At 49.0% G+C, this 18,770-nt stretch overlaps 5 protein-coding genes across 5 annotated transcripts; 4 read left to right on the forward strand and 1 right to left on the reverse strand.

The window, feature by feature from the left end:
• Window positions 1-551: 551 nt before the first annotated feature.
• On the reverse strand, window positions 552-2,792 carry L228DRAFT_226175 (DUF1604-domain-containing protein; the record flags this gene model as incomplete). Its single annotated transcript, XM_018330407.1, has 2 exons — window positions 552-2,532; window positions 2,584-2,792. The coding sequence occupies 2 exons, from the start codon at window positions 2,790-2,792 to the stop codon at window positions 552-554; spliced, it is 2,190 nt and encodes a 729-aa protein (XP_018191921.1).
• A 2,514-nt stretch (window positions 2,793-5,306) lies between these two features.
• On the forward strand, window positions 5,307-8,626 carry L228DRAFT_264770 (Pkinase-domain-containing protein; the record flags this gene model as incomplete). Its single annotated transcript, XM_018334610.1, has 3 exons — window positions 5,307-5,918; window positions 5,985-6,612; window positions 6,669-8,626. 3 exons carry the CDS (start codon window positions 5,307-5,309, stop codon window positions 8,624-8,626), a joined length of 3,198 nt encoding a protein of 1,065 aa, XP_018191922.1.
• A 149-nt stretch (window positions 8,627-8,775) lies between these two features.
• On the forward strand, window positions 8,776-9,245 carry L228DRAFT_11006 (hypothetical protein). Its single transcript, XM_018328927.1, has one exon. It carries the CDS (start codon window positions 8,924-8,926, stop codon window positions 9,173-9,175), a length of 252 nt encoding a protein of 83 aa, XP_018191923.1. The 5' UTR covers window positions 8,776-8,923; the 3' UTR covers window positions 9,176-9,245.
• A 617-nt stretch (window positions 9,246-9,862) lies between these two features.
• On the forward strand, window positions 9,863-10,907 carry L228DRAFT_252020 (Rcd1-like protein; the record flags this gene model as incomplete). The annotated part of the gene is made up of 4 exons (XM_018333662.1): window positions 9,863-10,013; window positions 10,079-10,234; window positions 10,290-10,665; window positions 10,730-10,907. The coding sequence occupies 4 exons, from the start codon at window positions 9,863-9,865 to the stop codon at window positions 10,905-10,907; spliced, it is 861 nt and encodes a 286-aa protein (XP_018191924.1).
• A 1,378-nt stretch (window positions 10,908-12,285) lies between these two features.
• Window positions 12,286-15,843, forward strand: L228DRAFT_11053 (hypothetical protein). Its single transcript, XM_018328928.1, has 5 exons — window positions 12,286-12,691; window positions 12,799-12,896; window positions 12,955-13,171; window positions 13,234-13,833; window positions 13,886-15,843. Exons 1-5 carry the CDS (start codon window positions 12,464-12,466, stop codon window positions 15,521-15,523), a joined length of 2,781 nt encoding a protein of 926 aa, XP_018191925.1. The 5' UTR covers window positions 12,286-12,463; the 3' UTR covers window positions 15,524-15,843.
• Window positions 15,844-18,770: the final 2,927 nt, after the last annotated feature.

Here is an 18,770-nt window from a genome sequence, read left to right on the forward strand (position 1 = left end):
CGCTTCATGGCTTTTGTCGCTGCGGTCATATTATATATTTATGTGGCGTCTTGTGCAGGTGACTTGTGAGAACCTGTGTAGTAGTTAACCATCCAGGTCCTCATATCAATATATACGTTAAGTAACCGAGAACGCGTGTTGATAACAGCCGGATCTTCTGCTCTTTCCCGTTTGGCGGAACAACAAAATCTGCAAATCAATTCCAATTCCTCATTTGTCATTGTCGCCGTCGTCGGTTGAATGGTGGAACCGTATAAGTTCCGCACTGCATGGTTCTGAGCGCCAAGCATTGAAATATGCGCCCACCACAAAACTTTCTCAGTCAGAAAATCAGTGACAGACAAAAGCACAATGGGACTCTGGTAGGGGCTTAAAACAATGGTTTGAAGGTCAAGGGGAAAAGCGCTATAATCAAATGTCACTCGGCCGTGCAGAAAATGCGATGCAAGGAGGTAGCAGAAGTCGAGGGCGAGAAACGTGGGGGAAAATGCTCGATCCTGATGTGGTATATTATCTCGTACGATTAATGGTTCGTTAATTTAGACTTAAATTCATTCATCGTCTTCATCATCGCTTCCAAAAATCGCCTTAAACATGGCATCGCCGGCTCTTTGGCTTTCCAGGGCCTCATTGTGCTCAGGGTCAACTGGAGCTTCAACTGGCTGGTTGTGTGGGGTTTCAGATCCGCCGCTAGGTGTCGTTTCCCCAGATTCGCTTCTATGAGCCTTAGACTCGCGCAGGATCGAATCCAAGGTTGATTTAGACACAAGTTCTAGGGAAGCGCTAGGTATTCCAGTGGAAGTTGTTTTAGTACCACTTGTAGGCGTATCTGAACCCATATCGGGGTCCGGCGCGACATTGGCAGGAGGCCTGATGTTAAATCTCTTGCATAGGAGTCTAGTAGGGAAAAATTGCTGCACTGACCGAGTCAAAGGCCCGAACATGCCCATCTTGGCGGCAGACTCTGCTGGATCTTCTGGTTTTTGCTCTGGCCTACTCAGCAGCGCGCTTTGAGAGTTGGAAAACTCGGAATCTGAGGCGACCTTTGGCGATGTCGAGGAGGAGGTAAATCGTGAAGCCATCATTCCAGTCATTGGCTTGAAAATTTGTGCTGCATGGGCAAACTCGTGAAGCTCTTTCACCCAGTCTTCTGTGGACATTGCTGGAGCTCGTTCCGGTAGACCGCTTCGTATGCCAGCTCTTATCTCGAGGAAAGTTCTGTATCGAGAACGTTTCGACTCGTCCTCTGCGTAAGGCATCCAGCCGCTTATGCCGCGTCCTAGAGCTTGAATGGCAACACCCTTATCGAGTGCAGGAACAAGGCTCTGCAGAGATTGCTGACGTTGCTCCTGGGTCGTGGCAAAGCCTTCGGGAGGCGCTTCACCACGAGCTGCTGGTAAATCCGATCTTCCGGACGCAGACGCAATTCGAGCTCTGGCAGATGCGCTTAGGAAATCGAAAACAGATTTTCCAGGAAGTTGCTCCTCTCCAAGCACTTTTGCTCGCGATTTAGGGTCCAGCGATGAAGCTTTTGCCACATCTGCTACGCTCTGATAGTTGTCGTCGGGCGTTGAAGATGATGTCACCAACTCCTTCGCTGACTTCCAATCAGGAGGAATCTTTGGAGGAGGGTACCTTCCGTCTTGGTTTACAATAGAAGAATGCAAGCTTGTATCGACTGCCAGGACGAAGCCGTCCAGGGGTAAGCGTCCGTCATGGCATTTACGAAAGCCAGATTGAGATTTGGCGGCAGCTTTCTTTTTCGAAATAAACACTGGCTTTGCTGCCACCAAGGGATTAGCTGATCCTATGGATGATAGCCCGCCTTCTGATCGGCGCTTCTTTTTGGCATCACCACCAATTGTGCGATTGTATGAAATACGAGGCCCCATCTCAAACGGATCCTCATCATCTGAGCCAGTATCGTTCAGTACTCCCACACCAAAACCTCCACGTGTTTGAGGTTTCTCTTTCTTCTTTTTCGCGGGCTCCCGTAGCAGTGATAACCTCGAGTCGCTGTCGGATTCGTGGTCCTTTTGATCAGAGCCGCCTCTTCCTGCGGAATCTGATAGCCGTGCCTCCCCAACATATCCTAAGCCCTGATAATCGTCTTTCCGATCAAATGAAACCATAGGTGGATTGTCTGGTGCAAACAAGTGCGTAGTTTGCTCATCTTCTCTATCGTCTTCGTCGTGAAATCGAGCTTTCCTCCTCACTTTTGGCCCGACGCCCTGACCCTCTCGCCACCCCATTCTTTTTAAGAGCTTTACACCCATTGTTTCCCCTGCTGTCTTTAAGATATCCGTCAAGAATCCTTGACGGAAAGTATCCTCAGCCGTCGAGCCCAAGCCGGCAAACGATGTAGACGTCTGTAAGCGTTCCGCCTCAGCCGCATCCGCCAGATCCTCGTCATCCATGAAATCTTCCCGGCGCTGCTGGACATTATTTGGAGTTTCTTTGTAGCGGTCTGTCCGTGAGGAGACGAAAGTAGACGGCGTCCATCCTTCTTTGGATCCAACTGTATTGAAATACCTATAATTTCTTAGCCAGCTCATTTGATATTGCGCCTAGTGGTTTTCTTACCCTGCACTAAAACCTCCGGTGAAGGCACCATGTAGGCGCTTACGTCCTCGCTCGTCGGTCACTTCCTGCTTCCATATAGGTACATATGACCCGTCATCGCGGACCTCGGGATCGAGAGGTGGGAGGGCGGTGCCATAGAGCACATAGGGCGACTGCCGAGCCTGTAGATCGGCTTCATAGACAGCACGAGATCTCTTGTTAGTCGCCATTGCAGCTAGGACGATCGTTCTACCGCATTATTGCCAATTAAGAATTTTGCTGCTACTGTTATTTAAAGTATCGTTGTTATGAACGTAGACACTTTGGAATTATAAGATAGCTTTGGAGGATACAAGACGCGGCAGCTGCCGTATCATCGTCAAAACTGACTTATCAAAGATGATCAGATAAGTCTTTACAAGCGACAAGATCACACCAATCGCTTCTGACCTGTCGGGCAAGGGGCGTAGCCCAATGCCGGAAAGAGCACTGCGCCAAGCCTTGAGGTCAGAAGTGCCGGTTGAGGGTCCTCTTGGCCTTTCCCATTTGATGACCAGCAGCCACCGTTTAAAGGCAGGTAGCTACCGGGATTAGTACCTTGGCTCTGTGTAGCCAAGTCTAATTTTCTGTTTCAATGCCCATACTACGCATACAAGTTCTACATGGGGAGAATGAAAGCAGCATAAACTGTGGTATCAATGGTCGGGTATTCTCTGGTTACTTCTGGACTGGTTGGAAAATGCCATGATAATCCCGCCGGTGGAGCTTGCTCTGAACAACCCCTTTTTTTCGGGTTTCCGCGACGCCCTTGTGTTTGCGGCATGGAGGGATTACGACAGCTAATTTACCTATTTCTGCTGATGTTCTCAATATTATCATTATTTAGTTTATCGGAGAAGCCGTTCTTGCTACCTTTTTTTGTCTGGGCTAGTATCCAATGAGATAGAAGTGACTGAAAGGTGTTGGCCTAAGAGGGTCCATTAATCCATGAGCATTTCCATCTTTGTCTCGTTGCCCCTGTTGAACGAGAGCATTAGTTGCATGGTGGTTGATCGTTCATCCCTACCCTTGGGCAACTTGGCATGCTGTTACCGCGACCAAGCGACGGCTGCGGTGGGGCGGAAGAGAAATCCAGATCCGGTTCAGACCCCTCACTAAGAAAAGTACAGGTACGATAGGTACGAAGACCGCCGCATAGATGAGGAAGGTGCGAGTCAATCAGTCAAGCGGCCCTTTCCCTTTGCTCACGCATCAACTCACTCGCTCACTACCTCCGTACTCATTCACGCCTCTCTCCTCCAAGTAAGACCCGGAAGGCAGCGATGGAACTCTCTTTCCCCTGCTGCTTTCTGTTTAGCTTTAGTTAGGTGTTCTTTGCCCGGGAGATGGCCTTGACAGGTCGCTGGTTCCCTCCAATTTAGGAAGCAGCCTCCCTCGTTAGTGGGCTCTCACTAAACCGTAAACTATCTGTTGCTTGACCATTCTTGTTTAATTGTATGTGAATGTGTGGCGCCCATCAGATGAGCTTTCTAAATTCGCTTGGTGAAATGCCGACCAAAGCCTGACCACACCTTATGTCTTTGGCTAAACATCGTCCTCATCATCCTCCACTCTCAAATTCGAGGACTGCAGCCATCTATTCTTCTACAAGTCGCATTTACACTTTCCCTTTTTATCATTATTTTCCCTACTCCTTTTCAAGATCGTGGCCCTGGTTTGAGCGCCTTCTAGGTATACTTTGGCCATTAAATCCATCGCCCTCACGTCCTCCAGTGTCTCGTGTATCCCCCAGTACTCTTACAATATAGTAACTCTCGATTACGGTGGGGATGCGCGTGGCGGTGATTTGATCCATTGTGGCTCCTCTCATTCGACACCTGCCGTCGCTTCCTGTCTCTTAGTGACCCCCGACCTGATCACTGGCCCACTACGGGTCACTGGTTCTTCGCGGTCCCTGACGGACCGACCAGGTTGCGTGTGGCTCTTTGGCGCTGATTTGAGGTTCCTTGTCCGTACTTGGCACTTTGATTAGAACCGAGCACCAGGCATCGTGCATCACTCGCTCATACCCGCCGCCCGACGACGCTTTCTTTCCCCTCGCTCTTGGCCCTTGCTGCCAACCACGAACCCTGCTCAGAGAAATCCTCTTGACGCTTCCGCTGCTGTTCACTCTCTCGTTTGGGGCTTGAACGCACGCTCTCGTATCCTTTGCATCCCCCTTTGCTCCATCTATATCGCTTTTGTCCTCTGCTGCCATCGTTGGTGAGGACCAGAGCTGTTTGAACTCTCCAGTACGGGAGATCGGATAAAATAAAGGGTGGAGTGCTGGAACCCGCTCCTCCAGGTTCAGACTCTTTGTAAGTCAACCCGTCAAACATCAACCACTCCTTGCAGCCCGTCGTTTGCCTTCTGCCATTCAAGGGGATTTAGAGCTTGCAGAGTTGCAAAAGCCTCCTCGCGCCCGCTCGCTTGCTCCCGATCTTCTCACGCGTGGCATCCTTGGACCCGTTATTCCCGTCATCGCCCCTCTAGAGTCTCCTTGCCTCAACTGATTATTGGCGAATAGAGCGTTCGCAAGGTACTTCTGATGAGCACAGGTGCCGCAGTGAACTGCGGTCATTATTGCCGCTTACTCGCTGTGAATGCTCTCCGATCAACTACACTGGAATCCTCCGAATTCGTTTCTCGTTGCCAGCTGTAATTGCCTGAACGTCATACTTCCCAAGGAACCTGGCCTGTGAACCATGTCGACCGCTTCACCTGCCGGTTCCAATTACACTCATACCTCTAGCCATCGACCACCACCGTACCAGCCAGCGCCCGCGGACCTCCCTCATAGGACGCAATCCACGTCGGTTCGCAACCCTCCTTCTGCTGGAATACCCCGCCGTTCCAATTCTCATTCCTATGCATATGGACGGCAAGGGACAATCCAATCGCAGCAAACCCCTTTGATCAATGTGGCGCGTAGAGATCAAGCTGTCTCAAACGTGGCTCAAGCGCCTTCATCATCTCCGCACACCGCTTCCCACGAAGGAACCGTTCCGATGGCAGCCAATCCAACACGAGTCGATTCTCTTCGGAATGGTGCACACGCCGCGTCTCGGGCGGCGCATGGCCGCTATGCATCGGAGGGTGCAACGCCTGTAGCGGGCAATGGCAGCCCTGCTGGCCCTGCAACTCCTCGCACTGTCGCTGAAGCTCCGGAGAGGTCGATCCCGATGAATGCAGCTCCTCAACCGAGACGGCGGACGACCATAAGCGCACAAACTGGACAGTGGGCACTGGGAAAGACTATTGGTGCGGGCAGTATGGGTAAAGTGAAGCTGGCAAGAAATATGGAAACTGGGGAGCAGGTGAGTTTACATGCAACGATTTAAGGTCACGCGTTTCTCGTAGCTGATATTGTGCTCTGCGATTAGGTGGCCATCAAAATTGTGCCCCGCCAGTCCACAGAAGACCACCATAGCACTCGAGATCGGGAACGAGCTGATCACTCAAAGGAGATTCGAACGGCAAGAGAAGCCGCTATTGTAACGCTGCTTCATCATCCTTACATCTGCGGCATGAGAGATGTCGTGCGGACAAATTATCATTGGTATATGCTTTTTGAGTTTGTCAATGGTGGCCAGATGCTCGATTATATCATTTCGCATGGTAGACTGAAGGAGAAGCAAGCCAGAAAGTTTGGTCGGCAGATTGCTAGCGCTCTGGATTATTGCCATCGCAATAGCATTGTGCATCGAGACTTGAAGATCGAAAACATTTTGATCAGCAAGACAGGTGACATCAAAATTATTGACTTTGGGTTGAGCAATCTTTTCTCGCCGCGAAACCACCTCAAGACATTTTGTGGTAGCTTGTATTTTGCAGCCCCGGAGCTCTTACAGGCTCGCCAATACGTTGGACCGGAAGTTGATGTGTGGAGTTTTGGCATCGTTTTATACGTTCTCGTCTGCGGCAAAGTTCCATTTGACGACCAGAGCATGCCCCAGCTTCATGCAAAGATCAAACGCGGTGTAGTAGATTATCCGGCATGGCTGTCAACAGGTTAGTTACTTTCCACGTGTCTGTGCCCCTAAACTATTTGCTGATTTGGCTAATAGAATGCCGGAACCTGATTTCGCGAATGTTGGTCACCGATCCTCGGCAGCGAGCAAGTCTGAGTGAGATTATGAATCACCCTTGGATGACAAAGGGCTTCAATGGGCCCCCCGAAAATTACCTCCCGCATCGGGAACCCCTTCAATTACCACTTGATCCTCAGATCATCGAGAAGATGACGGGCTTTGACTTTGGTTCACCAGAGTATATCACCACTCAACTTACAAAAGTCATTGAATCTGAGGATTATCAAAATGCTGTGCGTTTGCTAACCCGCGAGCAAGCTGCGCACACGTCGTCAAGTGATCGGAAAAGGGGTGTCTTTGACTTTTATAGGCGGCGCAATTCCATTACCAGCAAGGACACTCTGGTGAATTCCTCGGCCGAGGCCATCCAGCTGGGCTCCGACCCTGTTAATGCATTCAGTCCACTGATTTCCATCTATTACCTTGTCCGTGAAAAGCAAGAACGGGAGCGGCTTGAGACGAACCCTGGCGCTCTTAGCATGCCAAGATCGCCGGGCGAGAAGCCCCTCAAGATGCCCGATCTTCCTGCACCTGCTGCGGCACATACCAACGAAGCCGCATATGAAATGCCCGGTGAAAAGGCCACGGGCGGGCGGGCGAGACCTCGAGCACGGACCCATGGAGAAGATGAAGTAACAGAGGGTTTGAAGAAGATTGATCTCAACCCGCCGCCTCATCCAACTCCACCTTCTCTAAACCTCCCACAATCCGAGCAACCGCATGTTAAAAAGGAGAGTGCTGCCGCGGGGTTGTTGCGGAAATTTAGCACTAGGCGACATCGTGACCCTGATAGAGAAAGGCCCAATGCTCCTCCACCTGCAGTCGCTGTGCAAACCCCCGATGAGCTTGCGCCACCTCGAAAGAGTTTCAGCGTTAGAAAGCCTCGGGACCGAGAGACGCCGCCCCTCCCGACAATCGGTAGCAGTCAATCTCAGCACCCAGATCTTTTAGCGCCTCCTGGTCCTCCTGAGACGGTAGCAAGGCTAGGAAAGGGCCTAGGAAGGTCCACTAGCGTCAGTTCAGCTGATTTCAGGCGGCGGGGATCGAGACGCACAGGTCGTGAGAGTCCGCTGAGCTCAAGCCTTCATGAAGCCATTCCGCCAAGCGGCTCCAATCAATCAAGCCTTGTGAATCAGCCTGTGTCCAGCAACGAGGGAGCCGTACATGACAACAGGCCACGGTTCAACGCTCGCGCAGCGGCTACCACTCGGACAAAGTCTCTCGGGCACGCCAGGCGTGAGAGCATCCAGGCAAGACGAGCCAGGCGAGAGGAAGCACGCGAGGCGAATGTTCCAGAGGAGACCAGTCAAGAGCTCGAAGAGGAGCAAGAGTCGGGGACAGCCGATAACGTGGAGGGGCTGAAGCCGGTTTATCTCAAAGGACTCTTCAGCGTCTCCACTACCAGCACGAAGCCCCTTTCCTTTATCAGATCCGATATCATTCGGGTTCTCAATCAACTGAATGTTCAGTTCACTGAGATTAAAGGAGGTTTCAGCTGCCGTCATGCTCCGAGTATCGAGCTCAGTCGTTCACCAGACAATGGTGGTGAGCTGCAGACCACTGGTACGAACCAAAGCCATAAACGCAAAATCAGCTTCGGAGGTCGCTTTGGAGGAGACCGCGATCCACCTCAAGAGTCTCCAGAGCACTTGAAGAAGACGATTTCCAGGAGATCAGGTCCCGACACCAGCTTCACAAATTCAGAGGAATCATCGGATAGCATTCCGAGAGTATCAACTGGCCCGACAGTGCCGGGAGAAACTACGACTCAGGTCCAGAGCGACTTGGGGGGCAATATGGTTCTCAAATTTGAGATATTCATTGTCAAGGTTCCGCTATTTTCCCTGCACGGAGTGCAGTTCAAAAAGGTTGCTGGAGGAACTTGGCAATACAAAAACATGGCACAAAAGATCTTGAACGAGCTTCGACTATAGAGCCAATGCCATGAGAACAGCCACGGTTCGTTTCTTTTTGTTTGCGGACATTAATCAGGGTTATGCATTATGAAGCCGCTTATTGTTTATTCTTTCTGCTTGTGGATGTGGGCCATCATTTTCTAGCGTTTGCAACGATTTTCCTCGTTTGTTACTTTCAGCGTCTCCGCCGAAACGGTCGCATTTGCCGTACGGTTTTGACTTGAACTTTTCCGTATGGATTAATATCACCTATTCTTTTCTTCCTTTGTTTTTTTGTATAGAAAGTCTCTCTGAAGTCTCTCATTGCGGGTCATTATGTTTTCGACGAGTTGTTGGAACTCTGCTTATTGTCGATGGCAACTTGGATGGCACAAGAAACGCATTCTTCAGAGTCTGGCGCATGTTAGCATGGTCATGATCCTTCCTATTGAAGTCACATCATATGCATATGTATACGCATTAATAATTCAGATGAATATATCATCTAAAACTGAGGTTTTTTTTTTTTTTTTTTTTTTTTTTTTTTTAATTCCCGCTCAACTCTGTGATCATGGTGAAGTTCATTGAAGTAAATAGTCTTGCTGTTTATAGGATGGAATGGAGTGTGGATTTTTAAGATTATCAATATTCGGGCGACAGAAAATCATATGGCAATCTAATGGAAATAATTTTGCTCAGCATGCTCCGTAATGTCTCTTTTCGATCTAACCGCAAGGCGAAAGAAATAGTGAGTTTTAGTTTTCGAGGTGAATTTGCGGACTCGCCTTAGACTCCCTACAATAATAATCTGCGATGAGCCGCAACGGGAGCCGAAGCGCTAGGCAAGCTTAAGTGACATCGCATCGTCGAACTTGACCAGATTCAACTCACCTCCCCACCTCGCCAAACGGTATCGACCTTTCCTTGCCGTCGCAATAATTCTGACTCTGACACTCACATCTCATCATTGTACTGGCCATTCATCCGTATCCAACCAAATCGATCCGCCTGAGCGCTACTTTCGCAGAGATGCTGCAATCGCAGCACGTGTTCTCCCATCAGCATCAATACCCTCAAGCTGAAGCATCATGGCTCCATCAGCAGCAGACGCACCACCCTCAGCATTCTCACCAAGCAGCTCAACACCACGCGCAAGCGCAAGCGGCTGCCGCTGCCGCAGTTGCTGCTCAGCAGCAGCACTATAATCGCATTGCTGCAAGCAACAACAATGCCGCTGCAGGCCTCGCCGCTGATCACGGGCAGATTGCTGCCACCATGGATTCCAGCATCAGCGAAGAGAATAGGCGTGTTCTCGGCTGGATTGCAGATTTAATGAATGGCTCGTCACGAGAAGCAGCATTACTTGAACTTAGTAAAAAGCGGGAGCAAGTTCCTGAGCTGGCCTTGATTCTGTGGCATTCTTTCGGTGAGGCGAAATGACTTTGGAGGTTTGGATGGTTCTCAGTTTCTAACCAAGTTATCGTTGGGTAGGGGTTATGACGTCTTTGCTTCAAGAGATCATCTCCGTTTATCCACTGTTGAATCCGTCGCAGCTCACGGCTGCCGCTTCAAATCGCGTTTGCAACGCGTTGGCACTGCTTCAATGTGTGGCATCACATAACGAAACCCGAGGCCTTTTCCTCAACGGTCAGTATATCCCAACGCGGCCTTGCGAAATACTCAGCCCTGACTTTGTCGCTAGCGCATATTCCTCTCTTTCTCTATCCCTTCCTCAACACGACATCCAAGTCTCGGCCGTTTGAGTATCTCCGTCTTACCTCGCTCGGAGTGATCGGCGCGCTGGTAAAGAATGACTCTTCTGAGGTCATCAACTTCCTTCTTACGACCGAGATTATTCCTCTTTGTCTCCGCATCATGGAAACTGGCTCAGAGTTGAGCAAGACTGTGGCCATCTTCATTGTGCAGAAGATCCTCCTCGACGACCTTGGCCTTGCATACATCTGCCACACTTACGAGCGATTCTATGCTGTGGGCACTGTCTTGAGCAATATGGTCAACCAGCTTGTTGAGCAACAGACGGTTCGGCTTCTCAAGCATGTCGTACGATGTTTCTTGAGGTATGTTTGGACAACAATTCCGTGTACGTGGGCTCAGAAATTCTTGACGCTAACGCTTGAAAAGATTGAGCGATAATGCACGAGCACGGGAAGCTCTCCGTCAATGTCTGCCTGAGCCTCTCCGCGACGCGACTTTCTCGTCGGTTCTACGCGACGATGCAGCAACAAAACGATGCCTCGCCCAGCTTCTTATCAATCTTTCCGACAATGTTGTGGATGCTTCTGGCAACCAAGGGTTGTAAGCGTCATAAAAAGTGCGAAATTTTTGGAGTCTTCATAATTGGGCATGACATGCATGTATCATATGGGAATGTCGTCTGGCGCGCGTGCGGGGCCGGGTATCTAATAAGTCTCGGGAATTCTTTCCTTCCTTCAGCAACCAAAAGAAGCGCCATCGTCTCTTCAGGCTTCTGAGGACGATGCATCCACGATTAACGACAAATTGATTTGAAAAAGAAGAAGAAGAAAAGTAAAACCCAAAAACATATTTTGCGGATTGTTCTTTACTCGTTTTCGGTCTGCGGGCGAGCTCCATGTCATGGATGGGTTAGAGGTTTGCGGCTCCGTTTTCTCATCTTCATGAGGTCGAATTGGCCGCGCGCATAGGAAGATGTCACGCTTCTTTACAGGTTTGTCTTAGCGATTCCGAAGCATGATGGCGGAGAAGGTGATGGAGTGCCGGACATATACTTCTTTTCTTTTGGTGGGGTTCTGTTCTATAATCCATCCTTCCATTCACTCATCCATCCGGCACTTGTCTGGTTATGTACGGTCTGGTCCATCATCTACTCCTACATCTCGGCGGCGTCTGTTGCTAAAGGGTTTACCAGGCTATCTCAGATAGCTTCGTTTTGTTCTTGCTGCTGACTCGAGGTAGCATTTCTCATTAAAGGGTCTCATTTTTAGGGTTTGCATGGAAATAGGATTCCGGCAGTTATGTCATCATTGTATTAGTTGTCTGATGTTTTTTTATGTTTACTTAATTTCTTTTCATCCAGTCATTGTCAGAGGGGTAAAAGATTGCTTGCTTTTTCATTGTGTGTATATATACGAATATCAGTCTGATCTTGTCTTTTCAGTTGCATTCATGAAATCGTTTCAAATTCCTACCATTTGCATCGTGGCAGCCAAGCAGGGCAGAAGGATTATGTAATACGCTCCTTGAATTCCTTCCTGTTCGGCTTTCTCATGAAACCAATCCTAATAGGGGATAGCGCATTTTGAGGCTCTGCTGACCTGGGGAATCAATTCACCCAAATTTCCGTGCGAGCGATACCGTGCACTTTGCCCAAGACGCGTCTGACCGTGAGGTTTTTGCCAGGCAAAAACACCGGTGACGATTTAACGACAACTTTAATGGTTTTTGAGATACCGACCCATAGATATCTTGCATCCTTCCTTTTTCTTCTCTGGATTTGAAATTTTCAGAATCACCCGTCATTTCATTTCAGCTCTAGCTGGGAATCTACGGTGTTTCGATTCGCGCGTCGCAATTCTGCACCGACGCCATCGGGAGTCCTTGCTTCATTGTTCCGCCAAACAGCTCTTTCGCAGGAGCTTCACACCGAAATTTCTGAACAAGGGCAACTCTGATCATTTCGGCGGATATTCGATCCTTTCTTGTGCGGTCCTCTCTTCCACAGATCATCGTCCACCGACATTTCACCTCAAACGCTCCGAGCGCAGTCATTCGAAATTGTGTTACAGGATCTAGAAGGCCAACACGCGACTTCAACCTAGTCAACCCTCCTGCTAGGACTGCGCTGGGTTATTCAAGGAGAAGGAATTAACGCACAAAATGGTTGCCAGGAAACGAGGCAGGCAAGAGATAGAGGAGGCTTCTCCGCCGACGACAGCTAAACGGTCCTCGCGGGCCGTAGCTGCAGCGTCGAAGAAGGCTGCTGCTGAACCCGAAGAGCCATCTACGCTCGATCGTATTCGGAACATGTGGGAATTTGCGAATTTGATGCAGTACATTTATATTTTTGGGAAAGCTGTCAAAATTGACGAGGATCTAACCATCGAGGTACGTCTGGGACATTTATCAGCGCACACGAGCTGGAGCAAATTGCGCATGAGATTTTGCTCTGTCTGATGTCCCACGTGGAGCTCATTGCTGACAAGGCCCTACAGGATTTGGAAACTGAGTGTCTCATCCCAAGTCCATCCCGAAAACTCGCCGAAATTGGATTGGCACTTCTAAAATTTGTTTCATCACATCGGGGACTCACGTGAGATTTCACTTTGGAAATCATGAAACGTTTACAATGCTGACGCAGTGGAGCCTAGTCATGATCTTTTTGATGAATACACACGTCGCCAGTATTTAGCGAAAGCGCCAAACCGCAATCCTTTTGGTGATGAAGAGACTCCCAAAAGGTTTGACGATTTTGACGCATTCACAAAGATCCGGGTGCTATATCAGTTATCGCAATGGACGTTGATCCCCTGCGAACGAATGAGGGAACGGATGCCAGAGGTCAAGGATTCGGAGCAGACACAATGGGTACGATAACCTGTTCTCAATATGGGCATAATCAACAAGGTACTGATTACATATCGTTATAGCGAGTTGAGGAAATCGGCTACGATTCACATGAACGCCTTTACTTTGTTCTTGACGACAATCGTTTGTATCGTCGTACAGATCCTCCTCTTCCGTCGCCTCCACCACCGAAGCCCAAGGCAAACACGAAGAAAGCAAAAGCTGCAGCCAGGGCTAGCAAACGAAGAAAGCTGGCTGTGGGCGCAGAAGCAGAGGACGATGAAGAAATCGGTGCCGTCAACGGAGACTCAGGCGCTACTGACGATGGATTTGGCGGGATGAAATGGGAATGCCTAGCTGTGACTGGCGATGACTATCGTACTTTCTTGGAATCTATTCGGCGAAGCAAGGACGCAGATGAGAAGTTTTTACATCAAAGAATTGTGGAAGAGGTGATGCCAGTCATTGAAAAGGCAGAAGAAGAGCAACAGCGCAAAGCGGCGAGGAAAGAAAAGGAATTGCTCACGCTTCAGAAGCTCGCCGGTGCCAAGCGATCAAGCAGAATTGCCAGTCGGTTGGATAAGCAAAAAGAAGAGCAAGAAGTCAGAGAGGCTGAGGCCAAACGGCAGGCCGAGCTTGTGCAAGCAAAGAAGGATGAGGAGAGACGAACCAAGATGGAAGCTGTGCGGTCACTCATCCCCAAGACGTCAGAGAGAATTGCTAATTCTTTTCCAGGAACGTGAGGCACGTATGATGACACGCGAAAAGCGCCTTCTCGAACGCGAATATCGGCGACGACTCCATGAGGAGGAACTTGCGAATCTCTCACAGGGGAGCGAGAATGTTGAACCTGGTCAGGGGCGCAAGTCCGAGAGGCACCTTCAGGCAGAAAAGGAACGACACGAAAAAGAGCTGGAAAAAATTGCGCAAGAAGACGAGTGGTTTTTTGACTGTTCCGGCTGCGGTGTACACGGCGACAATGTGGATGACGGAACACATAGCGTCGCTTGCGAGAAATGCAATGTCTGGCAACACAGTGCCTGCTTGGGCGTTTCGCGCGAGGAGGCTGAGCGTGAGGATTTCCACTTCATCTGCAAAGACTGTCAACGACGGATTGAAGATGCGAAGAAACCCAAGATTCCTTCGCTCAAATTTCGCGTTGGGCCTTCGTCCTCGCCACCTGCTGCTCATCATATTTCCTCTTCCTTTGACGAAGATGTTGCCATGGCCGACATTGAGAATCAAGCACCCGCGGCTTCACCTTCTAAGAGCACCAGTCACCATCACCACCATCACCATCCTCCTCCGTCAAGCCACCATTTGACTCACCCAGGACCCAGGCTTCACATCTTGCCACCACATCCACCCGTCTTTGGTCAAGCCAGGCAGTCCACTAATGTGGGCTCGTCTCCTCTTGGGGTGCTGAACGGACCCCGCCTTTCTCCTCAAGGCCAGACTCAGGGTCCACTCTTTGGTGCCCATCAAAACGGTCATGCAGCACTCGGCGCGGGATCTCATCAAAATGGCTTTGCACGCGAGCATGCCCAAGAGTCGGCCCTAGGCTCCTTTGGCTTGTCATTTGGCCCTTCTGGCCACGCCAATTCTCGACCAGGCTCTTCGTCCGGTGTCATCGAAGAACGTGGACATCATATCGCAGCACATGGTATCCCGAATGGAGTAGCTGCTAGTCCGTCGAAGAGCGCAAACGGAAACAGTATTTGGCGCAGCAGTCCGATCACTGGAAGTGGCGGTGGCGGAGCTCATCATGGTGCATTCACGGCCTCTCCGAATAATAGCTTCTTTGACTCTTTTGATCGGCAGCGCAGGCCATCGTTGTCGTCGCAAGGTCAACCACAATCCCCTGTCCCATCACCGGTGAAGTCTAGATCGTCGCCGCCGGCGCCGAACAAAGATGTTGGAAAATTGGAATTCCCCGAACCAGGCAGTCCAAGTCTTCCACCATTGGCACCTTCTACAACGCGGCCGGTAGCTATTTCGCCCGTCAAACGATCTTCGTCTCCGGTGCAGCAGCCGCTTCCTCGTGCGCCGTCGCACCCGCCGCAGCAAGCCCTACTATCTTCGCCGATTTCAGCACCTTCAGCCATACCCCCTGCAAGCTCTGGAATTTCGCCGACCAAGCATTCTCCACCTCGACGCCCGAGTCAAAGCCGTGTTGGATTACCATCCGGCGTTGGAAGCGGTAGTCTTGGTGAGGGAGCAAACGGGTCAAAGACTCGGACCCCTGTTGTTGTACCACCTGTCGCTTCTTTGTCTCCGAGCCCACCACCACAACAAATAATGACTCCTCCACACAAGTCACTGCCGCCAATGCAGGAACAGTCTAAAGGCGACGTCAATAACCCAGGTCTTTGATCTTGTCATTGTTTATGTGTGGGAACCACGCGGCATTATAATGGCAAATAACCCGCTCGACGAATCGGATCGATCTCAGACTTTCGGACCCGAGATGTCAACTTTATTGTCCTCACCCCTACCATCTCGATCTATACTGCCGGCCAAGCCTCACAAGGCGCCTGTTTCATTGGGGTTAGGCCGGAAACAATCTCTAAATTAGATTCTGCTTGCCATTCATTCTGCCTCTTACGACAGAAAAAACTCATCAAACTAACAATCTCTCTGTGCTAGCGCTGATCGCCGTGCATGCTCATGCATATGCAGGTTGTATCTGGTTTCTATCTCCATCTAATCCGCTTTGTGTAAAACCGGACCTCGATCGAGTTAGCGTCCAATCATACCTCATGATTCCATGCGTATTCCAAGACTTTTTCATTGTCGTGGTTGACAGCCGGGCTCATTTTTCGAGCGGCAAACTCACCCCTGGCCTCCTCCTCACCGAAGATCCGAGGATCAAAAATATCCAAGCGGCAAAGTCTTCTTTTTTTCTTTGTGCGAGATGGCCGTCAGCTTTCTATGAAGGTTGGTGTAACTTGATTCGGCAGCTGAAGTCATGAAGACGATGGTTTGATATTTATCTAGTTCAGTGATATTCGGATGGCCAGGGGTCCTTTTCATTCTCTTCCCCAATTTTCACTCTTTATCCATGTGTCTTTGTATCCTATCGGTGTATCGGTTGGTTCTCTGCTTCTAAACTGGCGCGCGCGCTGTACGCAACGCATATCAATACCACAGCGTACAACCCAACAGTGTTTTTCATTGGCCTATTCTATTTTTCTACTCTCGGAACTTTCTCCGCAGTCGGGTCAACGGGCCAGTATACCTGACGCCCGCCCTGAACGCTTGTTCTTTGGACCTTGGAACCCTGCGATTTGAGCCTCGAACGGGACTTTGATCACCTTGGAAATAGGGCTACCAAAAGTATGCTGCAGTTCCGAGCAGCTATTTCGATCATAGGATACGTTCGAATTAAACAAATAATATGAACAAGTGCATCTCAAGACGACATCAAGTATGAACTTTTAAGCGGGACTGTCGCTTTCTTGTTTTGTTCGACACGTAGTGTAAAGGAACCAGTATTAGATTTACGTCTCGTATTTGAATTGATTGATCAACAGGCGGCAATCGACGTGAGAAACATGTGTCCAAAGTCCCAAACAGAGACATTTTCACGTTTCTCCTATTATCAGGCTTGAAATATCTGGACACTGGAATCTGTAGACTTTTTTATATTCCACAGTGTGTAGATGGAGTTGCTTTTTCATTGATCCTTAAATCCCCTCTTCTGTTTTCTTTGCTTTGCTCCTCCGCTCTCTTGCCTTTGTGGGGCATATATACGAATATACATATCAGCCACACATTCTCTCCATTTCCTAAAAGCCAGACTAATCACGTCCTTGTCGTTATTTAATTCGATCAGAAGGCTTTTATACTGAAATCTCGTAACGGCATGCCGTAGACTGGTAAACTCAGCTACCGTATGACACCAATATGTTACATGATAGAAAGGCGTACGACCCTACAATTGCATCGTGCACGTATAGATATACGTCCAACTTACAGAAAAAGAATGACAGGGCCTACTTATATGTATACGCTCATTCTTTAGCCCAAAGTAGTACCTTTAAGGTTCAACCGTTCAACTATTCAGTCTATTATATTTCGCTGCACAAGAGGGTATGTACACAGTTTAAAGTGTACAAGTCGTATAGTTACAGAACACTGAAATATTAGTTATCTCTCACTAGGGTTTAGTTGAAAAAGTCTTCTCCGATTAACTATAAAATAGTGGGTGTATCGTTGTACAGTGGCTCGAATTAGTTTAAACTTAGTTAGATTGCTTGGTGGTAGTAGTGTATAATAGAATCGAATGAACACTGAAGCTGCGTTGAAATAGTACGAGGCTACGATAGTTGCGCTGGTATAAAAGTTCGCCTGTGAGATACGAAATATGTATTTCTATATTATTATGTCAAGGGATAATGTTTGTAGTTGTTGTATTATTTTAATTGAATTCTCTTGTATATTTTTCAGAGTGAGGATGCGTAAACGGGAGACCATTATTGCAAAGCTACGGAGCATAGAGTAGGGAATCCAAATATAATTTTGATTACATCATTAATATTTATCGCTCAGAATATTGGTAAATAAATCAAATACAAGTTTAACAAAACCTTTAATATCAAGAATATTTGCGCGGTGAAAAGAATAATTACGAGAAAAATTTCTATTGTGTGGCATAGTTCCTTATGCGATTAATGCCACAAGCTCACAATGTCAACAAGTATACTGTATACCTGAATGACCGCACAAAAACCACATGACTGTCAGTCCATGCGAGTAACCAGTATCGTCCTCGGTATACTCTGTACTTCGGGGTTTGCCGGTGGGGGAAACAAGAGAAGAGAAAGAAGGAAGAGGAACATATCGAGTACGACGCACATTCTTACTGCCTGTGTAAAACGTACAGCATAGTGGAAACCGACAATACTACTGTAAGTCTGTACCGTCCGTGTCCCATCGAAAGGTCGAGATCGAACCCAGGTTCCAAGGATGAGACGTACGGAGTAATTTCCCCTATCCCTGTTGATATATATCCATGTCGGTGATCCATGTCGATATCAAACCCCCCATGTTCGTTTCGCCCCCAATTAAGGATCTGTCCCCCCCAAGTATCATCTGTCAATCTGCTGCAACTCGCCAAGGCGGCAAGCCCTGCGCGGGGGAAAATATGGGGACATGGTTCAAGGAATCAAGCAATTGGTTCGAAAGATTTGCGGCACATTTCGACCCAAGGCGCTGGGAAATGTCATGAGCACTAGCTGCACCACCTGAATTACGGACCCCTACGAGTAATGAACCTAGCAAGGACGGCCCGAATATTGGCAATGCTGTGAAGTCGGAGAGGGGTAAAAGAGATTGATCATTTACGGGCCAGCGGCTCAGAGTCAGGGAGACTATTCATCTTGAATTTGGGCACCAAGAATCCATAATACCCAGGATCCCGGGAATCAGGAAGCCATAGAAATGTAATGCAAGCTGTAAGAGTCTGGGAGTGGGTAAACTTACTAGGAATCGCATTCAAGTTTCCAGATTTCCGCTCCTCCGAAACGTTTTCACCCCCACCTCTTCCACTACTGTGTATAATGGTACGGCGAGAGGATCGATTGTGAGAGCCTCATCTGCATGATGCGGCACGACAGCC

This window comes from Xylona heveae (assembly GCF_001619985.1).
Source record: "Xylona heveae TC161 unplaced genomic scaffold L228scaffold_1, whole genome shotgun sequence".
In the NCBI taxonomy this organism is placed as follows: Eukaryota; Fungi; Ascomycota; class Xylonomycetes; order Xylonales; family Xylonaceae; genus Xylona; species Xylona heveae.